The sequence below is a fragment of the Ctenopharyngodon idella genome, chromosome 17 (genome assembly GCF_019924925.1).
Source record: "Ctenopharyngodon idella isolate HZGC_01 chromosome 17, HZGC01, whole genome shotgun sequence".
In the NCBI taxonomy this organism is placed as follows: domain Eukaryota; kingdom Metazoa; phylum Chordata; class Actinopteri; order Cypriniformes; family Xenocyprididae; genus Ctenopharyngodon; species Ctenopharyngodon idella.
This window is the reverse complement of record NC_067236.1, coordinates 7,171,775-7,194,087: the sequence shown is the minus strand read 5'-3', so window position 1 is coordinate 7,194,087 and position 22,313 is coordinate 7,171,775. Positions and strand designations below refer to the sequence as shown.

Here is a 22,313-nt window from a genome sequence, read left to right as displayed (position 1 = left end):
AAACTGTTTCAATCAGAGGCTGCCCCGCAACCTATGTTTCACTTAATAGAACTTTGATGAAAATCTGATGCTCGCTTTCAATCACAAAAGCAAATGGGAAAGGTGGGGCAAAAAAAGAAGATATCCTTTTCCCTGAATAACACCAAAACATTTCGAGAAAGTAATAAGCAAAGATAGGCCCGCTCCCTCTCTAGCCTTATTACACGGGATTGAGTTCACGTTCTCGCCGTCTATTGTGGGTAGATGTACTTTGCAGAGCGCTGAAAAACATTTTTCCCTATGCGAAAGATAATTTAATAGGGCAGATGATAGTCCATTTTGTCAGTCTCCTCCTATGACGCAGGGAGCTATCCTTTTCGCTCGAAAATGTGAGGTCGGCTATAACTAAACGTATTGTGCTTTATCGAAATTGTTAAATCACCGCTCCGTCAGTTTGAATAGCCCGAGCTTTGATGAGCTAAAAAACCCCGCCAAACTCACAAAGAAAAACACTGTTGTGCAAATAGGAATAATCACACAGACAGAAAGATATGGCTTATCAACACAAATGGAGAGAGGGTTGTTTAAATACCGATTATATATGCACTATTTGTCCAAACTCTTCTGTGTTCTTCTAACTTTGTCTTCTATGTTAATGCGCAGAGAACATTTTATCTGTTTATCCCCGCCTACCTTCTTTGCATAAAGACATGGTCAGATGGAAATTATCGAGTGATAGCTATATATTTTTTTCAGTTTATGACAGTGGATCAAGGTCATCAGTAAGCCAACAGGGAAAAAAAAAAAGAACTGTTAACAATGCCCTTGATTTGAAACAATATTTTACAGACGTTATCCGATCAATACTCGACAGGCAATAATGCCTCTGCGATCTATTAATTCACCGTAATGGGCTCGTGCTGAGCTTGCATTATATTATACGTCAATATAGGAGTTATGATTATTAGGCGGCGGTATTTGAATGTGCTCTTGGCTGAGTGCTCAGACCCAACGCAGTTGATTTCGACTTTATAGAGGAAGAGTGCAATAGGAGGACCAATGCTTGTCGATGAGCCTGACTGACCCATATTAGCCTAAATTTCTTTCGATGGTTCCTGTTTATTCTAATTTTTATGCCTTTAGTTTTGGTAACGGCAGGCCATATTCAAATTTTTCTTTACATATAGTCTATCTGAAAATAATTATAAGCCTTGAATCTGAAGCCTTTAATTTAATAGTTTAAGGTAGGCCTATCAAAGTAATTTATGACTGACCGTTTTAAAGGGGAGTTTATTATTATTATTATTATTATTATTAATAATAATACAACTTAACGCTTTAATTTCCCCTCGGGGACCAATAATAGAAGTTTAAGTCTAATACTACTACTAATAATAATGATGATAAAATAATTATTATTATTGTTATTATTATTAATATTATTTTGTCGTCTAACCTCTTCCACTGAACTCAAAAATAAACTAACAGGTTAAGGTTTGTACAGCTAAATGGGCCTTTTTTCTTTCTTTCTTTCTTTTTTTTTTTTTTTTTTTTGCATGTAAGCATTTTAAAGCACCAGCAATAAACTCATTACGTTTTTCATACAACTAAATACAATGCATAGGAGTTCAGTTTTTACAGTATCTCTCTCTCTCTCTCTCTCTCTCACACACACACACACACACACACACACACACACACACAAAGAGCGGCGAAACTCTTAATGCAATTCCGCCAGCTCTCACCGATAATTATACTGTCTTATTGACAACGCGATTTTGCAAAACATCGCTTGTAGAGTTCGCCAGATTTAAAGGTGCACCTGCTTGTAATTGAGATGGTAATGGGTATTTCAGCTTGTTGAAGCGTAAGTGAAACAATTCCGGTTTTGCTGCAAGCTTGGTTTACCTCGTGGTTTTTTATATTTCATAAAATATGCTGTTAACTCAATAAACAATAATAGAGAAGTGTTTTTTTATTATTACATTATTTCCTTTAATTTTTAGCATGGCGCACTGGCAAAATAAATTAATAATTCATAAATAAACTAATTAGCCCACGTATTGATTTAATTAATAAATTATTTACATATTAATTTTTACATCCCTTTAAGAATATTTCGTTGTTTTAAAATGTATAGAATTACTTCCATATAATTTTGAAACTGTTATACAGTGAGCCTCCTCAGACTGTAATGGGGTTGTGCGATCTTATGTCAGTTTTGACTCCCATGTTCATTTCTTTACATATATAGCCTATATATTATTTACTGAAAATCATGTTTTTATTTGTACTCGCTAGTGTATTGGTAAAGCAGCATGTCCATATTTATATAGGCTATAAACATTACTAAATTGTGAAACAAAAAAACACCTGTTTTCGCTTCAACACAGCAGTCGTGCCACAACGTCAATCAAGACATGTAGACTTTAATAGTCTCCGTTTATTTCACAACAGAATACAATGTAAAAAAAAACTTAGCTATTACTGTACAAATGACACCTTTCCTCATTTTGGTTCGTTATATCTGTACATGTACATATACATCTGTAAATAATATAGATAAAGGTAAAAGTTTTTATTATTCGTGTTTGCGTGTCTTCAGTTCAACTGTAATTTCTGTCAGATATAGCCTATGATTGTCCATTGAACGCGGGACCAAGGACACAAAATCGTTTTCAGCGGTTATCTTCTCAACCTAAGAACTGTTTGGTTAAGAAAATTTGTCTAAAATAAGAGTTTCAAAAAGAATATGTTGCCTAAATATATGGATCATACACAGTAGTATTGCACATTCGTGTTCAGGACTGTGTGATTTTTTTTCCCCCCCGGTGCTATAAATAAACTTAACCAGGTGTATGAACTCTTTTCTTTGACGTGTCAACAAGTTAATTTGTGATGTTCATAGATGATAATAATAATAATAATAATAATAACAATGAAAGCAAATTAACGTAGTCATTGTAATTCATCACCAATCAAACCAACATCAGAAATAGGCCTCTAAACATTCGCCTTATTCATGTGTAGTTTTATGGATATATTTGTGAGTTGTAAAACAAAAATTTAGGGCTCAAATGCATGATAGTGCGTCTTTGTACATTTTCTTTTCTTTCTTTTTAAATTATTTTCTAAACAAAAATAGCTTTGTCTCTTGGTTTCATTTCCGCCTTTTTTTTCTCTTTCCCTCTTTTCGAGTCTCTGTAAAATTGTTTTAGTTACATAAGTTACATAAAAAAGGCATCTCTCGTCCTCTCAAACCGGTCTGAGGAGGGGCACGGAGGTGACGATAGGATGCGAGTAGTAAACCGGATGAGGGAAAGTGAGCAGCGGCTGGCTCACGGGCACGTTGCCCGCTGTGTTGGAGCTCTCAGAGGACGAGTTCTCGTGATACAGGATGGGTACTCTCACAATCCTTTGAGCTGCTGCGTGGCTCAAGTTGGCGGCCTCCAGCTCTGCGGCCAGCTGACGTTTCCATTTGTTTCTGCGGTTCTGAAACCAGATTTTGACTTGGGTCTCTGTGAGGTGAAGGGAGGCAGCAAGGCCCGCGCGCTCCGAGCTGCTGAGGTAGCGTTTCATGTCGAAGGTGGACTCCAGCTGGAACACCTGACTCCTCGAAAACACCGTGCGAGTTTTCTTTTTCCGGCAAGGTTTCTTGTCCGCGCCGTCGTCGTTCTTCTTCCAGTCGTCCACGCCGCCTTCTTTTTTACCATCTTCGATGTCGCTCTCTTCGAGGACAATCTCGTCACCACTTTTGTTGTCGTCTTCATCGTCTTTGGCATCCGGGTCTGATTTGAGCACGAGCTCAGGTGAGTCTCGGTCGGTGCCTGCATTCGGTGAGGAGTCCCTCGCTTTCTGTGCTGCTACAGTATAAGAGAGCTCAAATTAGCATTCGTTTTCCTTCAGAAACATATTCATATCAAGTTTCACAGGTCGCGTCACTTTGCCACATGACAGGTGCAAACAAGTGTGATTCGTACTGTCCAAATCTCAGTGTTTTCACTTAAACTTGGCATTTTAAACTAAAAACACAGTCACTTTCATATTTAAAGAATGAAAACACAGCTTATTATAATTGATACATGTATGCTTATATTATTTAGTATGTTCTGAGCTGACTTGCTTCTCATTAACATTACGTAGCTATGCACCATTTGCTAGCAGAGTCACGCTATTGTTTATGAAAAATAACAAAGCAATTCACACTACACAACAAGCAGTTCTGAGTTATCAAACCTTACCTTCTGTTCTGTGAAGATGCGCAGATGCACTGAGTGTGTACGGGTACCACCACGCCGAGGCACGCTCAAGGTAAGCCGGTAACGCAAAGCGCTGGGTCGGCAACTCGAAGCGAGGAAAGTTTAATTCCCCAACCTGAGAGAGCGAGAAGCTGCCATCAAGTCCTGGTTTAGTTGAAGCCAACATAGGCTTAGGCTTGGACGGCTTACTGTCAGAATTTAGAAGATTTTTAATGAAAAACGGAGAGTCTTTCGCCGAAGCACATGTATCCTGGGTTGTTTCGGGCATGTTGGCTGGAAATTCGTAGTTATAATATTATTTATGAAAATTGTTAAAAAATCTTTAAAAAAAAAAAAAAAAAAATCTTTTAACAGTTTGAAGGTCCTTGGTAAACTCTTCCAGTATTTGGAACTTAAGCGCGGTTGTTTACGGTCAGCACTGACGTTAAAACGAAAGACAATAACGCGGGGCGAGATAAACAATATTAATCTTGCTGATCATCTTCCGAGAGTTCCTTGGTGAAAATGATGCTCACCGCGTCCGTCTGGCGCCAGATGCTAATGATGAAATAAAAATGTCACCCGAGTTAAATGCAGAAAGTATACGGCGATTGGGCACGTACAATAGCAAATGGGATGAAGGGAGAGATGGGAAGTGGAGAGTCGGGAGAGAGGAGGGGCCTCCCAGACTCTTCGCGTTGGCTGCTGGGCTGAGAGTTCTCTCCTGTTATTGGTCTTATATAGTCCAATTAGGTGGCAAATGAGGACGGACCATTAACACAAAGGAACAAGGATTTAGCTCAAGCGGTGCGCCGATGAAGGCAATAGCGAAAAGGTGGTTTAGGCCACGAGCATTGCAAAGTTAAAGTTGACTTATTTATCAGTGCATCACTATAAAAGGTTATATACTGACTTTCTACATTTATTTTGGCATAGACACAGGTGTAAACTTCAGTTAGGGTCAGAGAGATAGAAATGCGCTAATAAATAGGCCCATGAAGAAAAAGATTCGGATTATTTTCTTTTTTCACACAAGTCTAATTTGTAGTTGCTGCTTTAGGTACATTTGTAATAGCTATTCTAAAATGTTACAACATTTTGGTATAATATTGTATTATGCAACCCTATTGTATATAATACTGTAAACAATATGGAAAGCTATTTCGTTTTATTTTTATAGGTAAAGCACACTGCGAGTGCAGCTTCCACTGGTAAATCCCTTACAGATTTTTTAACGAATAGCTATCAGGCGTAGCCTATTTTCCATTTAGCCTACCTTGCACGGTCTTTTAAATATCCCGATAGATGAGCTGAAATATTTCTTTCCTCTGAACAAGACTAATTTAAACTCAAATATTTTCATAAGTTTTATTGCAACTAATTAATAAGTTAAATCTTTAGATTTATTACATTTTAACTCACCATCGAAAGGTGCAGAGTTACGAATGAACTTGCATTCGTCTTAAAATTAAATATTACTTCACAGTTTAACACGCTATAAAATCAAACAAACCACAAAATAAAACACAAAAATCTTAGCAAAGATAAATTTGACCACTAAACGCTGAGTATGCTCGGGAAACAGCACATTGTCACTGTCACAAAAAATAAATAAATAAAAATAAACTAATAAATAAATCACTGAACATATGTGCGTGGCCTATTATCATGTTGCCAGCTTTGTCCATATTTAATCAAACCCGTTCGTGTTGGTGTCTTCTTTCGACAATGATAATAATAATAATTTTGTTTCTATAATTATTAACAAGAGTGAATTGGACGCCATAAGTCACTGATTGAACGAGATGAGAGCGTCCTCTACGGGTTATAAAGAATTACTGCATGCTTGCAAAACAGACTGCAAGTCAAGTTAGCAAACCAATAAAAGCCAAGCTCGCTGCTGTAAAAATTACTAATATGAATTAAGCCCTTTCACAATAGATCGACAGAGTAATTTAGTCCTGGATATAATAAAACAGTGATTATGATAACAAAAGCATTATTATTATTATTATTATTATTAGCATATTAGAGTAAAAGCAGGGGAGTTGCAACTTAATCAGAACTGCTGATTTGATTATGATATTAGGCTACTAATTAAGCTGCATCCATATTTTGCTGGTCCACTGCCATTTCTAAAGTGATGACAAAACAGAAAATGGGTTTTCTAAATGTTAAATTTACTGTAAATGTGATTAGTCTTAGTGTGTCGAAAAAAATAAAATTATATTATGGGATTGTGAAAACATTTTCCAAAGACAGAGAGTCGGTTAGCTCTATACAGAATAATTATAAGAAGCTTAGTTAACACAGAAAATAAAGTGTAGAACCTTATGCCGCTAGAACAAGAAGTAAAATATACCATGCAACAGTCTTTTGACCATGTATATATGCGTAGCCTACTTTTATTGCATTATTATCATCAAAATCTACGTTCAAATAAGTCGTTCCCTAGCGCCATCAGGTGTTAGACAGGCTTTAGTCAATGATGTTACTCAGGCAACTCCCCTCTTCAAAATACATGTTTCGGCTGTCAGTTATTAAAACAAGGCTTATTTTTAATAGCCTACCTTTGGGGGGAAAAAAAACAAAAAAACAAAAAAAAAAACAATACAAGATGTTTTATTAACATAACTATAATGAGATTTAGAGGGTCAAAGGTAGGCCTAATTCATTCAGTGTAGATAACACATGGTTTTATCCATGAATGATGGACGCTACACACAAACCAATAGACTATTAGAATCAGTGTTCGGTGCATGCCTTTATTGGGGCTTGTGCCATGTTGGCTATGTGTAGATATTTCATATTAGTCTTCATCTCGGCTCTTTGTGTCTCTCTGCCTGGTGGGAAGATATAATGTTCCCTGACTTTTTAGATTATTTATTTCAGAGCGTGGAGTTATTGATTATTTCACAGGGAAAATGACGAATGGCAGGACGGAATGACACGGTCAGCAGGTTCTATTAAAGAAATGATAGTATTGCTCATGGTTTGTTAAAAGGTCCAGTTTAGATACTTTATAGGTTTACATCCATCATCGTCTAACGACCCCGGGAGATGAGAAAAGCGCGCCGCGCGGTGACAACGACCAGACGCCGCTAACTTCGCGCTGTAATTGCCCACGTATTATATATAGATTTTTGTTTTGATATCTTGTGAGTTTCTCTCGTCTGGTCGAAATTGTGATAAAAGACATGAGTATAATATCGAAAAGCACCACACAGTGAAAAATGGGCGAGGAGGTATTCTAAACCTTTAACTCTTGGATTGTATAGGCTACGCCTGTTGGATCTTATACGGCAATGTGTTTGGACATCACTAAAAATACTATTAAATGTCGATTTTGTTAACTGTGTGTAATTTAGGGCATAAACTCCAAATGTATTTATAGATAGATAGATAGTTTTATTACAGATTTATCATAGATTACAGATAGAGTGAAAAATTATTTCAATCCATTATGATCCTTTAAACCATATGACCATTATAAGAAACCTCAATAATGACTAATAAAGTGTACCTGGATGCACCACAAGTTGCTTTGTATAAAAAGCATATGCCAAATGCACAAATATAAATAAGCTAAAAATGCTTTCTGAGCACCATGATTAGCACACATAGTTTAAACCTTTTGATCTGTTTAACCGACTTGTACAAAATGACCACTGCATGCTCTTTCTCAGTGCATTAATGTCCGGCACTATTGAAACGAGGCATTAAAAGCTTGAAGGTCAGGCTGCTCGTCCCACTGTAATACACACAATGGATTTAAACATGGCATTTAAGTTGTAAAGGACTGACTGTGGCCTGGCCCTGACCTGGCCCACCTTAATTGGGATGGTGAAGCTATTGATTGGCTGAGAGATAGTTAGAGGCTGTGAGTTACAGCGTGATTAGCCAAGTATCAGTGAGCTGCTTTTATATGCTTATGGGGGACACGGAGAAAAGAGTAGAATTCAATGTCACTTTGAGGGTAAAAAGAGGCTCTCGCCAACTGGGTTACAGGTCGGTCCACGTCCGAACACTGGATTAACAACAGGCTATCAGGACCATCCTAGCACATAATATACCATCTGCAGAAGTTGTTGTGGAAAGTGGAAAGAATTAAGTATAATTTAATTCCGAAAACCAAAAAAGAAGAAACAGTGCTTTTAAGTTGCTTGTTTTCTCTTGGACAGAGTCATGTTAAAGCGATAGTTTACCCCAAAATGAAAATGTCTTAATTTACTCACGCTCATGTCACTTTAAATCTGTTTGACTTTCTTTCTTCTGTGGAACACAAAAGAAAATATTTTGAAAAATGTCCCAGTGTTTTTTTTTTAGTCCCCTCTGACTTTACTTGATTTCACGGCAATTCTTAAGTATTTTATGAAGTGGCTAATTTGTACGATCTCACTTGTACGAATTCGTATGTTTTTTGCTAAAGCGTATTTTTACAAGTTGCTAAATTCGTATGAATTCGTACGAATGACCTACACCTAACCCTGCCCCTAAACCTACCCGTCACTGGGGTTTAGACAAATCGTATGAATTTATACGAGTGAGGTCATACAAATTGAGTAACAAATCGTACAAATTTGTACGAATTAGCCACCTTGTAAAATACGTATGAATTAGTCGTGAGATATCGTTGGGACAAAACAACTAAAACATTCTTCAATTTCATTTTTTGTGAACTAGCCTTTTAAAGAACGATAAAGAATTGAGAAGGCATGCATAAATACAGGAACTTAAATACATGCTCAATGATGATATATGGTCTATGTAATCATCCTCATTGTGCTAAAGTTATTTTTTTTGTCTGATGTATCACCTTTGGAACGGTAAATGTTGCTTACAGTTACAGAGATGTTCAACAGGTTCCCTGACCCTCAGTGTCCTACATTGATGCAATGATCTGTGTCTTCCTTGTGCCAACCAAGAACTAAAAGACCCCATTCATTCTTTCTGACATGGCTGAATCTGTGGAATGGCTTTGCAGCACCTGTCCAGGTTCACACACACACACACACACACACATACACAGAGAGGCACACAGGTGATGCCTTCCGTAGAATAGCCAGGTGTGAGCGTTCTTGGGCCAAGCGTTCTGACCGTGTGTCATTACAGCGCTGTAATCGGGTTGAGGCAGCAGTGGCTTCTCATCAGTGTCTGAGGGGAGATAGAGATATGGAGCCCGTTACAAATGGCCCAAATGCTCAGGCTCTGAGGAAGCCCATCAATAAAGCAATTTCTGGTGTCATAACAGCGGCGCTTTTGCTAAAGCTAACCTTTCAAAAAACTTTTCTCTCTGCAAAGCACTGCAGCCCCACCATTAGAGTCCTGCCTTGTGAATTTAATGGATTCCGTACAAATAATATTCCACCATAATGGAAAAGGTTGAGGTGGCTGAAGACGGATGAAGTCATAAACACCTATAATTGAGAATCAAAGACCGATAAATTTTAAACTGCTATCCATTTTCCCCCTTTTTTTTTCTCCAGATGATGATCTATGTCATTCTGGCTGCAGGAAAATGGAGGAGATTATGGGTGGAAATTATAACAATAAATTTTCTAAACATACACCTTGATTATGCTTCGATTTTTTGGGAAGGAGAGCAGAGAGAGAGAGAGAGAGAGAGAGAGAGAGAGAGAGGCGGTTGGCCTGGTTGGCTGAAAGCTTGCTGGCTAAATGGCGCCATAAAATAGCTTCTGTGTGCTGTTTCGCCCGGAGAGGCCAGGCGTGCCTGGAGGTGTCATTTTCTTCCCCTAAATGGGGGGAAATGAATTGTGTAATTTATTGCAAACTGAAGCACAGTGAGATTAGATCAGCATATCCCATCAAAGGCTCAACAATCAATCTGCTCTGCTTTAACAGCTTGAGACGCATAAACCAGGGCACCTAATGGCTTTCCAATCTAACAGATTGATAGACTTATCTGCTCCCAGGGGATGTATTAAGAAAATCGGCTACTTTCACACTCTTCCCTACCACTTCTGACAGAACCCACTTTTTCTCTCGCTTTCTTTCCCCACTCACAGCCTTGATTGTAGATATAGAGATATAAATACATTTCTATGAGGTGTGGTGTAAAGGAGGGGGGTCGGAGAGGAGAAAAAGGCAGAATGGAGAGAGAGCTTGTTATTTGTTATTTAGATGACCGTGGGGGTACAAGGGGAGGGAGGGAGGAAGCTCTTTAATGAGCTGATTATTGCTCGTTGTTTGGAGCCGAGATGGTGAGCAGTCACTCAGGGCCACTTATGAACACATATAAATGTGGCCATAGCAACCGACCTTTCCTGACTAAAGGAAACAGAGAGACGAGCTGTAATGGGGTGGATTAATCAAACAAACTGAGTACAGTAATTAAAACAGGTCATTTATAGGAGCTTTAATTTCATTGTCATGTCCTCCGTTATAAGCTCACATATAAATACTTCAACATTATTCATTTTATTATTATCATTAGCTATTAAATATGCGTTTTAATTAAAATGAGTACAAATGCTAATAGCAGCTGTCATGCTCAGGAAAGGGATCTTATATAGTACCTGTCAAAAGTGAATTTTTTTTATTGTTTTTGAAAAAAGTCTCTTATGCTCGCCAAGGCTGCATTTATTTAGTATAAACAGTAATATTATGAAATAGTATTACAATTTAAAATAAACTGTTTATTAAATTTAAAAAACGTAATTTATTCCTGTGATGACAGAGCTGTCACATGATCCTTCAGAAATCATTCTAATATGCTGATTTGCTGCTCAAGAAACATTTATTATCATTATTTTATTATTATTATTATTTATTGTAATCAATGTTGGAAACAGTTTTTTGCTGGAAAATGTTTGTGGAAACAATGATATCAGCATTTAAACATTTGTGGTAAGATAAAAAAGAGAGAGGATTTAATACTTTTATTCATCAAGAATGCATTAAAATGATTTCTCTTTAATAAACACTTTAATAAATTTAATACATACATTTAATCAATGCAAATAAATGCTGCTTATTGAACTTTCCATTCATCAAAAAATCCTGAAAAAGTATCACACAAAAATCTCCACAAAAATATCAAGCAGCACAATGGTTTTCAAAATTGATAATAATAATAAGAAGAAAAGAGCAACAAATCAGCATATTAGAATGATTTCTGAAGGATCATGTGACACTGAAGACTGGAGTAATTAGGCTAAAGGAATAAATTCCACTTTAAAATATATTCAAATAGAAAACAGTTCTTTTGTTAATTTGTTTTTTAATGTTTTTTTTTTTTTTTTCTGTATTTTTGATTAAATAAATACAGCCTTGGTGAACATATGAGATTTCTATTAAAACAATGTAACGATTCCAAACTTTTAACAGGTACAGTATATATACATGTATATAAATATCATAGATTTAATGAATAAATGTAAATTATCACATTAAATATAAATATTAAATAAAATGTGATTATTTATATGTATTCATTTAAATCTTTTAAACATCATAGATTTAAATGAATACATGTAAATAAATTAATATTACATTATATGTTTGTATATATAGACATACATACATATAATGTAATATTTATTTAAATGTATTCATAAATATATATATATATATATATATATATATATATATATTAAAATTAATATATTTAAATTAATGATAAACATATCAGCCCAATGACATTATAGACAAACGTATTTGTCCAGGACACCAGTACAGATTCCCAGTGCAGGTGTAGGATGACTCCTATTTGTCAGCCAGCCTGTCAAGATAAAATCTAAACCTCAAACACTGAGAGTGAATGAGATGCTATCAGCATGGACACAGAGAATAAAGATCTCCTACCTCCCTACATAATTAAGCAGCTACTGCCACCGCTCAAAGAGAGCAATGAGAGGGGGCTGTCTTAGAGCAGAGAAAGAGAGAAATAAAAGACACAGACAGACTTCTATGAAAAAGTACTCATGATTGACATTCACGAGGATCTTATACTAAAAATTAAACTGGCTAAATAAAGCCTACTACACTTGTACTCCTTAATAGAGAACAGCTAATCCAGGGGAGAATAGAATTCATCTTGAATGAAAGATTAAAAGCTCTTGTTAGTGTCACCACACAAATCCATTTGAGATAAGACTCCTTTTATTCGCCTCACATCATCCGTTCTTCATGATGGTCATATTGGATCTCACATCTGATTTGTACCAGAGTCCTGGGGGCAGAGGGGCATTTTCTCCCCATATATATCAGTCTAGCCCCACATGGACCACAAATCAATGGCAAACAAATTTAGATGCTGTTCTCTCCCCCTACTACACCTATCACACACACACACACACCACTAAGATAGATGCAAACTATGCAAGCTTAAAATTAGCAAATACTGAGCACAGTGAGAGGATGATACAGCCATAGGTGTATCAATCAGACACAGGCACTTATTTTAATTATCTTAAATTAGAATGGGAATAAATGACGAAGATAGCACTGATGGAGATGGTGATGATGACTCGCTGGATGATGATGATGACAATGAGCACAGATGACAATGACGATAATGAATCTTTGTGTATTTTCTTACATTAAATTAAGTATTTCTGAAACAAAAACAAATCTATAGAAGGCAACATGAATAAAACAAATAAAGTGAATCCAGGCCATATTTTATGATATTCATCTGTTTGTATTATCAATTTCAAGCTGTCGGTGTCTCCAAATGAAAGTGTACTATACAGGGCACAATCTGTTATGCAGTCAAAATGAAGCATTGATTATTTGTAAAAACATAAGTGCAAATCAAATCAGTGCTCCTGAGAAGAGATGTATGGCCACCCACCTGCACACACATGAGAAGTGAGCCAATTATCGACCGATTGATTTTATGCACAGCACATATTTTTCCTTTTGTTCAATGTTAAGACCCTTTTTTCTTTTCTGTTTTCAACAGTGACTGTATCCTATGCTGCCATAAAGCCCTTATTCCCTGGTTACAAATTAAACCTTTTCCTCGACCTCTTATATATTTTGCTCTCCATTTCGCTTTAATAGCACTAAAATTGGTTACATATTCTTTTACAGTCCCCAGATGCCATTGCGCCCATGTTGTCATTCGATTATTTATAGAAAACTATTACATGCTTACATTAGCGGCTTACTTCCCCCATGTGGCCTACTTTTTTTTTTTTTTTTTTGGAAACCAAAAAGACAATTCTTTACAGGTGTACAGGCCTGCTATTGTAGTCTTCACTGGACCAAAGGTCAAGGTGAATAAAAGTGCACATGTGTCTGATAGCAGGAAGATGAGAAAAGAAGCAGAGTTGTGAAAGTGTAAGAAGTGATAGGATCTAGAAAGAGAAAGAGCCTGTGTGATAGACTCATGCAAAGAAAAGAAAAGAAGCCTCACCAGATACCAGAATAAAAAGAATAAGAGTAAAAGGAAGAAACAGAGAAAGACAAACAGAAACAGAAAGAGTGAAAAAGACTAATGCTTAAAAAAAATAATAAAAAAAAATCTGTAAAAGTGTAATGAATTATATTTATATATAGAAGAATTGGACCCTAAAGTGTTTATATATATATATATATATATACACTTTAGTTTAGGGTCCAATTCTCACTATTAACTAGTTGCTTATTAGCATGCATATTACTAGGATATTGGCTGTATATTAATACTTATAAAGCACATATTAAGTACTTATTAGTACTTATAAAGCACATAAAGCCTTATTCTGCATGACCATATTCAACATCCCTTAATCCTAAACTAAAGTGTGACCATATATGTGTGTGTGTGTATATATATATATATATATATATATATATATATATATACACACACACACACAGACTACCATTGAAGTCAGCAAGTAGGATTTTTTTTAAAGAAATTAATACTATTGTTCAACAAGGATGCATTTTATTGATCAAAAGTGACATTAAATACATTAATAATATACTTTCTATTTAAAATAAATGCAATTATTCAAAATTTTCTGAACGTAAAAAGAAAATTCTGAAAATCCAGAAAAATATTAAGCAGACACAACTATTTTCAACATTAATAAGAAGAAATGTTTTTTAGAGCACCAAATCAGCATATTAGAATGATTTTTGAAGGATGCGACACTGAAGACTGGATTAATGGCTGTATAATTACAGGATATATATATATTTATAAAATGGTTAGTTCCTGTCCTTGATTCTGATTGGTCAATAGCTGTTTTATTCACAATAAAACACAGCTATGACCACTTCACCCAACGGTTATGTGTATCACTACACAACACCCTTAGCAGCCACTCTTAGCAACGTAAACTGTGTTTATTGATATTGATATTGTTCATTGAAGCTTACTGTATTATGTAGAAGAGTGTTGTGAGAAAGAGATCGAGTGAGCGAGTTTATTACCTGCATTCAGATTTAGCATTTTCCTTCAGGTCAGTCCTATGTTCATAATAAAAAATCTATTTAAATGTCTGATGTATTATCTTGTCATTTTAACAGTTAAGGGGTTTTCCCATGACTGACAGCGCTAGTCAAAGCAAAGTCAGTTGCATCTTGTTCCGTGTTCACAACAATTCAGTCTTTTCAGTCTTTTCAATGTAAAAGTCTTCGCTACTGATTGACACACTCATAAACTAAGTTACTGTTCACGGTCAGGGAATATTTTTTCTGGCGGAAGGAAGGCTTTTAGTGAAAGTTTACTTCATGAAAGTTGCACTGATACATATTTCTGGCTTTAATATTTGTATTGTGTGGTAACCGCTTTATAAAAGCAACAAGGTACGCGAGGCTAGTGCTGTATCGTTTTGCGTCGTGCCTAACAACGCCCTTGAGCCGTAACTTATTTACGATACAACACAGCCACTTGTACCTTATTGCTTACTTATATCTCACACAGACTCTATATACAGTATATACCAAGTTCTGTCACAGGCTGATGGGTCCTAACGCAACCTGATGACATTTATATAATTTACTATAGCACAAGCTGATTGGTTCTTGTCGCATCTGCATCCAATGAGCTTGCTGCTCAACATTTAAATTGATGGTTAGACCCTCCATCTTCCCCAGCTCCACCTGTACAGGTCTGCTATGTGTAATTTTATATATGTTATTTGTGCAGCAGCATGTCTTACATATCACAGCAGCGTATCGGTGTTTGTACTGGTGGTAGCAAGTCCCTGTACTTGCTCTGCAGCAGCAGAAATAATCTACAACAGCAATAATCAACAGCAGCAGCAGAGCAGCAGATCTATTCCGCCAAGATCAAATGCATTAACACCGATTTGTCATATCCATTACCATGCTAAAAATCTTCCAAGAGCTGTCATGATAGAAATATATATATGTTAATATGACAAGAAGAAGGTCAAATATCTGTGCATTTACACAACTGCGTAAACCAAACTGCTCTTCTGATCAAGATAAGCTTGGCGGTTGAGGTTACTCAGTACAATTCATTATCTATTCATCACTTCATCAGCCTCCCTAAATTTCAAACCACTGAGAATTCAGACAGACAGAAAAATTGATTTATTGTTTTTTATTTATCTACAGCTCTTTATCCATTCTCTTTTGTTACTTCTTTATGTGAGCCCCATGACTCCCTGCTCCTCTGTGCTCTGGTTGGCTTGACACTGTTGTACAGGTGAAATGCATGTAATTAATGATCTCCCCAACTGCACGCTGGCATGGTACAGTGCGTGTCGTGTTTAAATTCCTCCCCCTATGCATTGGAACACAGTGGCCCAGCTGCACTAGGCCCAGAGATCGATAAGAGGTCAAGGAGGTCGAGGGTCATTCCTCCCTCCCATTATGACCTGGCCACTCACCTCATATGGTGACTAACGAGGCCTACTGGATACAGCGCAAGATAAGAGCAGTGTTCAGGGAAAGTGAATAATACTAGAGGGGCTATTCATTCAGAAACAGAATACAGAGGTAATGGAGTACTTCCTTGTTACAGCATCAACTTGTGTGGAGTATCAATAAAACATACTAACCACTGTGACGTGGAAAGCAAACTGGACCTTTGTTTAAAAATGATAGCTGGGATTGGGCTACAGAAAACACTGGGCGGAGGGTCATTAGTCCATGGTAAAATATCATGTGGTGCCATAGAAAGCAGTTTCTAAAAGAGTAGTAACCCAGAAGAATATAAATGAACAGGTTTGGAGGTGCAGAACTTCTGCAATGAATTGTTAGTCTAAAAAAGAGATAAGGAGTCTATTAGACATGATTATGCCAATGATCAGCTTTTATCAATAATCAATACTGTATTGGATCTCTTTAACCTGAGATGTCCTCTGTGTCTGGATGCTACCTAATTTTTGGAATACAGATAGTCAACCATACATTAACAGAATGTGCAATCAATAATAAATTAAGAGAGCATCATTTTAGTTTTACTTCTGTTAAATTTAAGATTCTGTGTTTTAGTTACTCTTTAAGAAAATGTTTTCTAGCACCACATTATATTCATGACCTGTATGGCTTTTTCAGTGTTTTATTTAGTCCTTATGAAAGTAATTGGGGTCCAATGTTGTTTGGAACGTTCTTTTGTGTTCGGCAGAAGAAAGTCATACAGGTTTGGAATGACACGAAGGTGAGTAAATGATGAACTGGGTGAACTGTGCCTTTAATATAATGAGTTAATACAAATGTCTACTTAATCTGCCAATGTATTTGCAAATTTCATGGAATAAAACATCTTCACTGTGAACACATATACATACACAGACTAAAATGAAACTAAACATTACCCAAATTCAGCATTAAACTGATACCCATATTTTACTCTTGAGAATTCAAAAGCCATTTCTAATGAATCTCCCTGGTTCAGCGCCCCAAAGTGGCAGGGAGGCGCAGGGGTGGTGCCGCTGGATGCACTCCGCTAGCTTGTGTAGAGCCATGTGTTTTAAAGATTTGACAGAAGATGCTCTAAATTATCTGCCTTCAGACAGTGCTATCCATTAGTTTCCCTCTCAGCGCCAAGCATGAAATGCGAGTATTGGGGCAACTGTGCGTTGGGAGATATCATTCAGGACTATGAGCTATTGCCAAGCACTGACAGTCAGGATAAATGCCCCCACTTTTCAGGCTGTACAAATGGCATTTGGCCACAATAATTCAGCAAAGGACAGTTCATTCCCCATCCAGAGCGACTGGACCCAGTCAAAAGCTATTACAGCATCTTCTTTATTAGTGCCTATGGTTTTGGTGTAGAGATCCTCAGATAAATACAGCTAAAATGCCACTTCACTCAGAAATATTGGCCCATTCCTCTGTTGCCTGACTGGGCCCGAATGGCAGCCTGTTTCAGACATTATAAACCTTTCTAAAGTCACACATTGCTCCTGCCAGCTATCTGTCATGATGTAAGTACCATCATTTGCAGACCAATAGAAGTGATCAGTAGTTTTTCCCCCAGGCTCCAAGCGAGGCATCATAGTCAAAAGAATTGATTATCACTTTATCATTTAAGTATAGCTTGCTTTGAAGAATAATAACTCACATTTAAGGTGCCAAATGGCTTTGCATATAGCTCAAAACGCTAGCCATTTAAGAATAATTGTGTAATTCATCATTTGTGACGTTGCTTTATAGTTTTTTGCATCTCGGCGGGGCTAAAGAGCTCTACCGAATTGAAGCGTGCTGTCACCTGTGACGTTTGAAAATCTCTCCGTCGAAGCTTTAATACTTTGCCAGAGGGACGCGCGCGCGTTTAGACTTCATAAGGTGACAGCGGTTTTATCGTGCGTCGCCTCGTAAAGGCACGTCATCTGTAGGACGCGCCCGACACTTTTATTAAACAGCTATTCACCGCGTGCGCGCCGAGAGATGTGCAAAGATAAATCCTCATGAATAACTGAATTGTCTGTTTGAGGATCGGTGTGTCATACAAAAGTTAAAACGTGATACAAGCAGCACACAAGATGAGGTAAAATGGTTGCTTTCAGAATGTATTTGACTTTGTATTGTGTTATTTAAATTAAATCATTGGCTATAAATAATGCCCCATTCAGATACATAGATAGGAATAGCTAAATAAAGTTTACACTCTGCTTTGGCATTCCTTTTATCCCCTTTGGATTTGATTTCGGTGCAATATTCCAATCAGCCAGATTGGGCTAGGTTTTTAGAAAATGAGATCTGGCATTCGACTAAATGAGAATTTCCTGTACCGAGACATTCATTGGTTCACGCAGGAAATTAATGATAAAAACGCCCATCTTTGTGTGTGGCGTGCGTATCGCCGCTAATCTGCGCCTTTGTGCAAATGTAACCAAGGCTGCTCTTTGGCAATCGAGCGCAACGCCACGGCTTTGAGAAAAACCACTTGTTCTGTCACATAATTAGAGATCTCATACCCGCTTTGTGAGGGGGGGAGAGAGCGGATGGAGGGGGCCTTGTTTGCCCATTTAAAGTGTGATTCAGATAATAGTGTTCTCATCAAAGGTAGCAATTACATTCATTACACAGGCGGCCGCGAGGAAATTAAGTGGCAGGAAAATGAAAAGCTTAATATGCACTTCCTTTATCCCATTTCTTTCCCTTTCTCTGCTTCTACACACGCCCTGTGTCGCACAAGGGTGGGGGGGGAGTAAGATAGGGTCTCTCCAGAAATAAATAGTCTTGGGGGCGTGAAGAATAAATCCAGCAGTGGTCCTCCTTCACCCTTTAGCAGTAATGATTTGGCGTTGGGGCAGCCGTTTCTATAGCTGCGCTCTTCAGGCAGGATTAAAAGCCTTTCTTCGGGGGCTAATGTCCACGGCAGCCTTTAAATGACTCCAGCATATGATTGGAGTCTTAAAAAAGTGCTCAGGGGCCTTCTCCAAATTAATACCCAATTCCTTTTCAGGAGAAAATGAATTGTTTCGCATTCTATAAAACCACAAACAGCACATAAATCAAGCGCTTTGGAGGAGAGAAGGGGGCCCGCTCATTCAAAGGCTTTTAAATGTGAATTAGGGCAACGGGGGAACTTGGTCTGACTTACCCCCGAGCAGGTGTAGATGGAGCAGCTTCAGACACTCTGCAGATGCCAAATTAAAATGGAGAGTGAGAAGGGAGGAAACTAAGCAGGACAAATAAATTGAACCAATTGTGACTGAATTACTTCAAGTCTGTGCGGAGTTTGAAAGTATATCAAGCTATAATCAAATATTTGGATATAATCATACGTGGCTGTCAAAAGAAAAAAGAAAGAAAGAAAGGTCACAATAGCATTTATAAAACATTGCAACATCGTTGGATATTAAACAACCTAGTTGTCTAGATTTCCAGAGTCTCTTAATCTGATGTTGACCAAGCTGAGAGAGCTAAGAAACAAATTATCATCACAGCAACTATTTTTCACATGCAGACCTACTGTTGCACTCCGGCTTTGAAAACAATAACGCTTCATGAAAAGAAGCCCACTTGAAACCCCAATTAATCTTTTTCAACTGACAAATTACTGTCACCCTGCTTGAATTATTTAAGGGGAAGTGGCTTCACGGGAAACCTGAGCATAATTAAATTGCTATAAAATAACATTAGTGTGGACAGGCCATTAGGAAGTGTTGTAATTGACTGCTTCAGGGGTCGTAGTTCAACCCCACAAGGTCGGGCTGTCGTGCCTGCCTTTGGATCAGTTTACGGCGCTTTTCACTGAAACCCACAAATTGTAAATGCTGTACCTCATAACTGTCCAAAGTCTGTTTGACTTCATTTATAATTCTCATTCAATAATGCTAATATATCAGTGCACTTTGAATAAAGACTTCTCAGCTCATTCATATGGAACAATTAAAAAACTGACAACTGAACACTCTTTATTATGCTTTGTGCATAATAAATGCAAAAGAGTGAAAGAAAAAAATTATATTAAACCATACAGGCCTACCTTATGTCCCTTCATCACAACTTGACATCCTGCGCCATCTAGTGTCCTAAGTGTGTAATGAAGCTGGATTCAGCCCTATTTACAGTAAAGTACAGAATTAGACATACACAGCAATAATATGCTTTTGGTAAGAAGAATTGTATGTTTGAGATCACAACACAAATGCAATGTTATTTGTGAGTCAGGAGTTTTAGTGGATTTCAGGAGAACTGCAAAATAAAATTTTAGACCTAGTGTGGAATAATACAAAAGCTTAAACAGTATGTCAGATCAGGGGGTTTCAAACTAGGGTCTGGGACCCCCAGGGGGCCACAAGGGAGTGCTAAAGGGTCTGTGGAAAAGTCTGAAGAAAAATAGTGTAAAAAATGTAAATAAATAAATAATTGAATCATAAAATCTAACTAACCAACTAAATAACTTGGATAAAATAAATAAAACATTGATTAAAATGAATAGATTTAAAAAAAAAAAAAAAAAAAAAAAAAAAATCTAATCTATCTAGTGCCGCCATTTGTAAATTTAATGTCTGGCTTCCAGTGTCATTCGCTTCCAGTTATTTTTAGCTGTACAAAACAGCTCTTTATGCTGCTTGATATTGCAAACTGGTATATTTCTTACCATATTATTTTAATGTATTGTCTTAATTATAAACACGCTGGTTTGTAGCGCAAACAGTTTTACAGTTTACTGTACTTTGATATTCTTCTCGTTATTTCCCTATAGCGGCTAATAAAACAGAAGTCTCGTACATTCACAGAAAACACCTTACTTACGTATTGAAAAATAAGGTGGATAGTACAGCACAGTAATATAGTGAGAAGAAAAAAAATGTATTAATGTATCATAATAAAAACTAAATATTTTCCAAATTATGTTTTACACATATTTATAATATTAATTTTCACAGTATAAATTTGGTCTTTATACATGAAAATATATAGATGCCTTTTTAAATTTTAGGATGGGGGCCCTCGCACCAGTATGATCATATTTAGGGTTCCATGCATGGCATCTAAAAGATCTGTGTTAGATCATAGCTTGGTAAAATCTGATCTTTTTTTTTTTTTTTCTCGCTATAATGTGTCCCAAAACAGATTTTAGTGTAGGGGAAAAGTCTAACTCCACAATAAGGTTATATGAATAGGCAGTTTTAACATTTTAACCTACAATGGGAGCCAGACAAGTTGTTCTCTGGTCACATGAACCATGATCACAGGCAATGAATTGCCACATGTTACACTAGAACCCTCTCATTACAACTCTGAAGAGTGTCATAAGGATCCAAAGCTCTCGCTCTAACCGGTCATTTGTCACAACCTCTTCAATGGTTTTCCTACAACCCTGACACAAATGGGGCAATGCGATCTTCGGCTAACTTCCCCTCTAGTTAAATATTAAACGCTATGAAACATAAATGAGCCAATCCTGCTATTTAAAGTAATGCAATTGGCTCAAGTACTCATCAAATTGCCCATGACATTTGAATATGGAAATTATCCATGTATTTAGGTTTAGGTAATCTGGTAAAAGGTGATGAATCATCAATGCACTTGATGCAGGTTTTGAAACTCTAAAAGTTTTTTTTAAAAATGGATCTGTTTTGCAGTACCATTTATATTAATATAAATTAATATGATTAAGATGTAACTAATTTAAGAAAATATTAAAAAGGTAAAATGGTACACAAGACTTTCATAAATATGCTTTTAATTATAACTAAATTATTTACATAATAACAAGAACATTAACAGGATGCCTAACAGGATTCAAATAAAGCGCAAGTTAATTGCTCAATGAGGCATTGAGAGTGAGAGCATCAAGTTAAATGTAATATTTTTAATCTTTTTGAAATATTTATAATATCATACTGATTTATGTAGTTAATGACAGCAAGTAAATACTGTAAATACTTACATATAGGCTACAGTATTTGTGCTGTTGTTTTCCATCTAAACGATGTCCTTTCCTGGACGATGGCGTCTTTAGGAACATGGCTATTGTTATTTAAAATATTTATAAGAAAACATGATTTGATTAGAGGAAGGGAATAACTGAATACGTCTTAATTGTTTGACAGTTTGTCATTTTAACAAATTTAGGATATATATAGGCTAACACTAAAGACGTGGCAAAATGGCAACACCAGCTCAAATCACGAAATGGAAATTATGTATAATTCACTCCTATGTTCGCATATTTTAGGATAACGTGTTAGGATACATTCC

General features: G+C 36.7%; 1 protein-coding gene across 3 annotated transcripts; it reads right to left on the bottom strand.

Annotated features, from left to right (window-relative positions):
* Nucleotides 1–2,392: 2,392 nt before the first annotated feature.
* On the bottom strand, nucleotides 2,393–22,256 carry hmx3a (H6 family homeobox 3a). Of its 3 annotated transcripts, none has more exons than XM_051867027.1 (4): nucleotides 22,003–22,256; nucleotides 20,089–20,163; nucleotides 4,221–9,371; nucleotides 2,393–3,842 (listed from the first exon to the last, which is right to left on the bottom strand). In XM_051867027.1, exons 3-4 carry the CDS (start codon nucleotides 4,504–4,506, stop codon nucleotides 3,235–3,237), a joined length of 894 nt encoding a protein of 297 aa, XP_051722987.1. In that variant the 5' UTR covers nucleotides 4,507–9,371; nucleotides 20,089–20,163; nucleotides 22,003–22,256; the 3' UTR covers nucleotides 2,393–3,234. The 3 variants fall into 3 exon arrangements, with proteins under 3 accessions (XP_051722987.1, XP_051722988.1, XP_051722989.1); XM_051867028.1 differs by having other exon boundaries at nucleotides 2,393–3,839; XM_051867029.1 differs by having other exon boundaries at nucleotides 4,221–4,353.
* Between the last annotated feature and the right edge of the window lie 57 nt (nucleotides 22,257–22,313).

Coding starts and splice junctions, on each gene's coding strand:
- hmx3a (XM_051867027.1), bottom strand. CDS start 4,506: ATGCCCGAAACAACCCAGGATACATGTGCTTCGGCGAAAGACTCTCCG. Junction 3,843..4,220: donor GCATCTTCACAGAACAGAAG/GTAAGGTTTGAT, acceptor CTTATACTGTAG/CAGCACAGAAAGCGAGGGAC.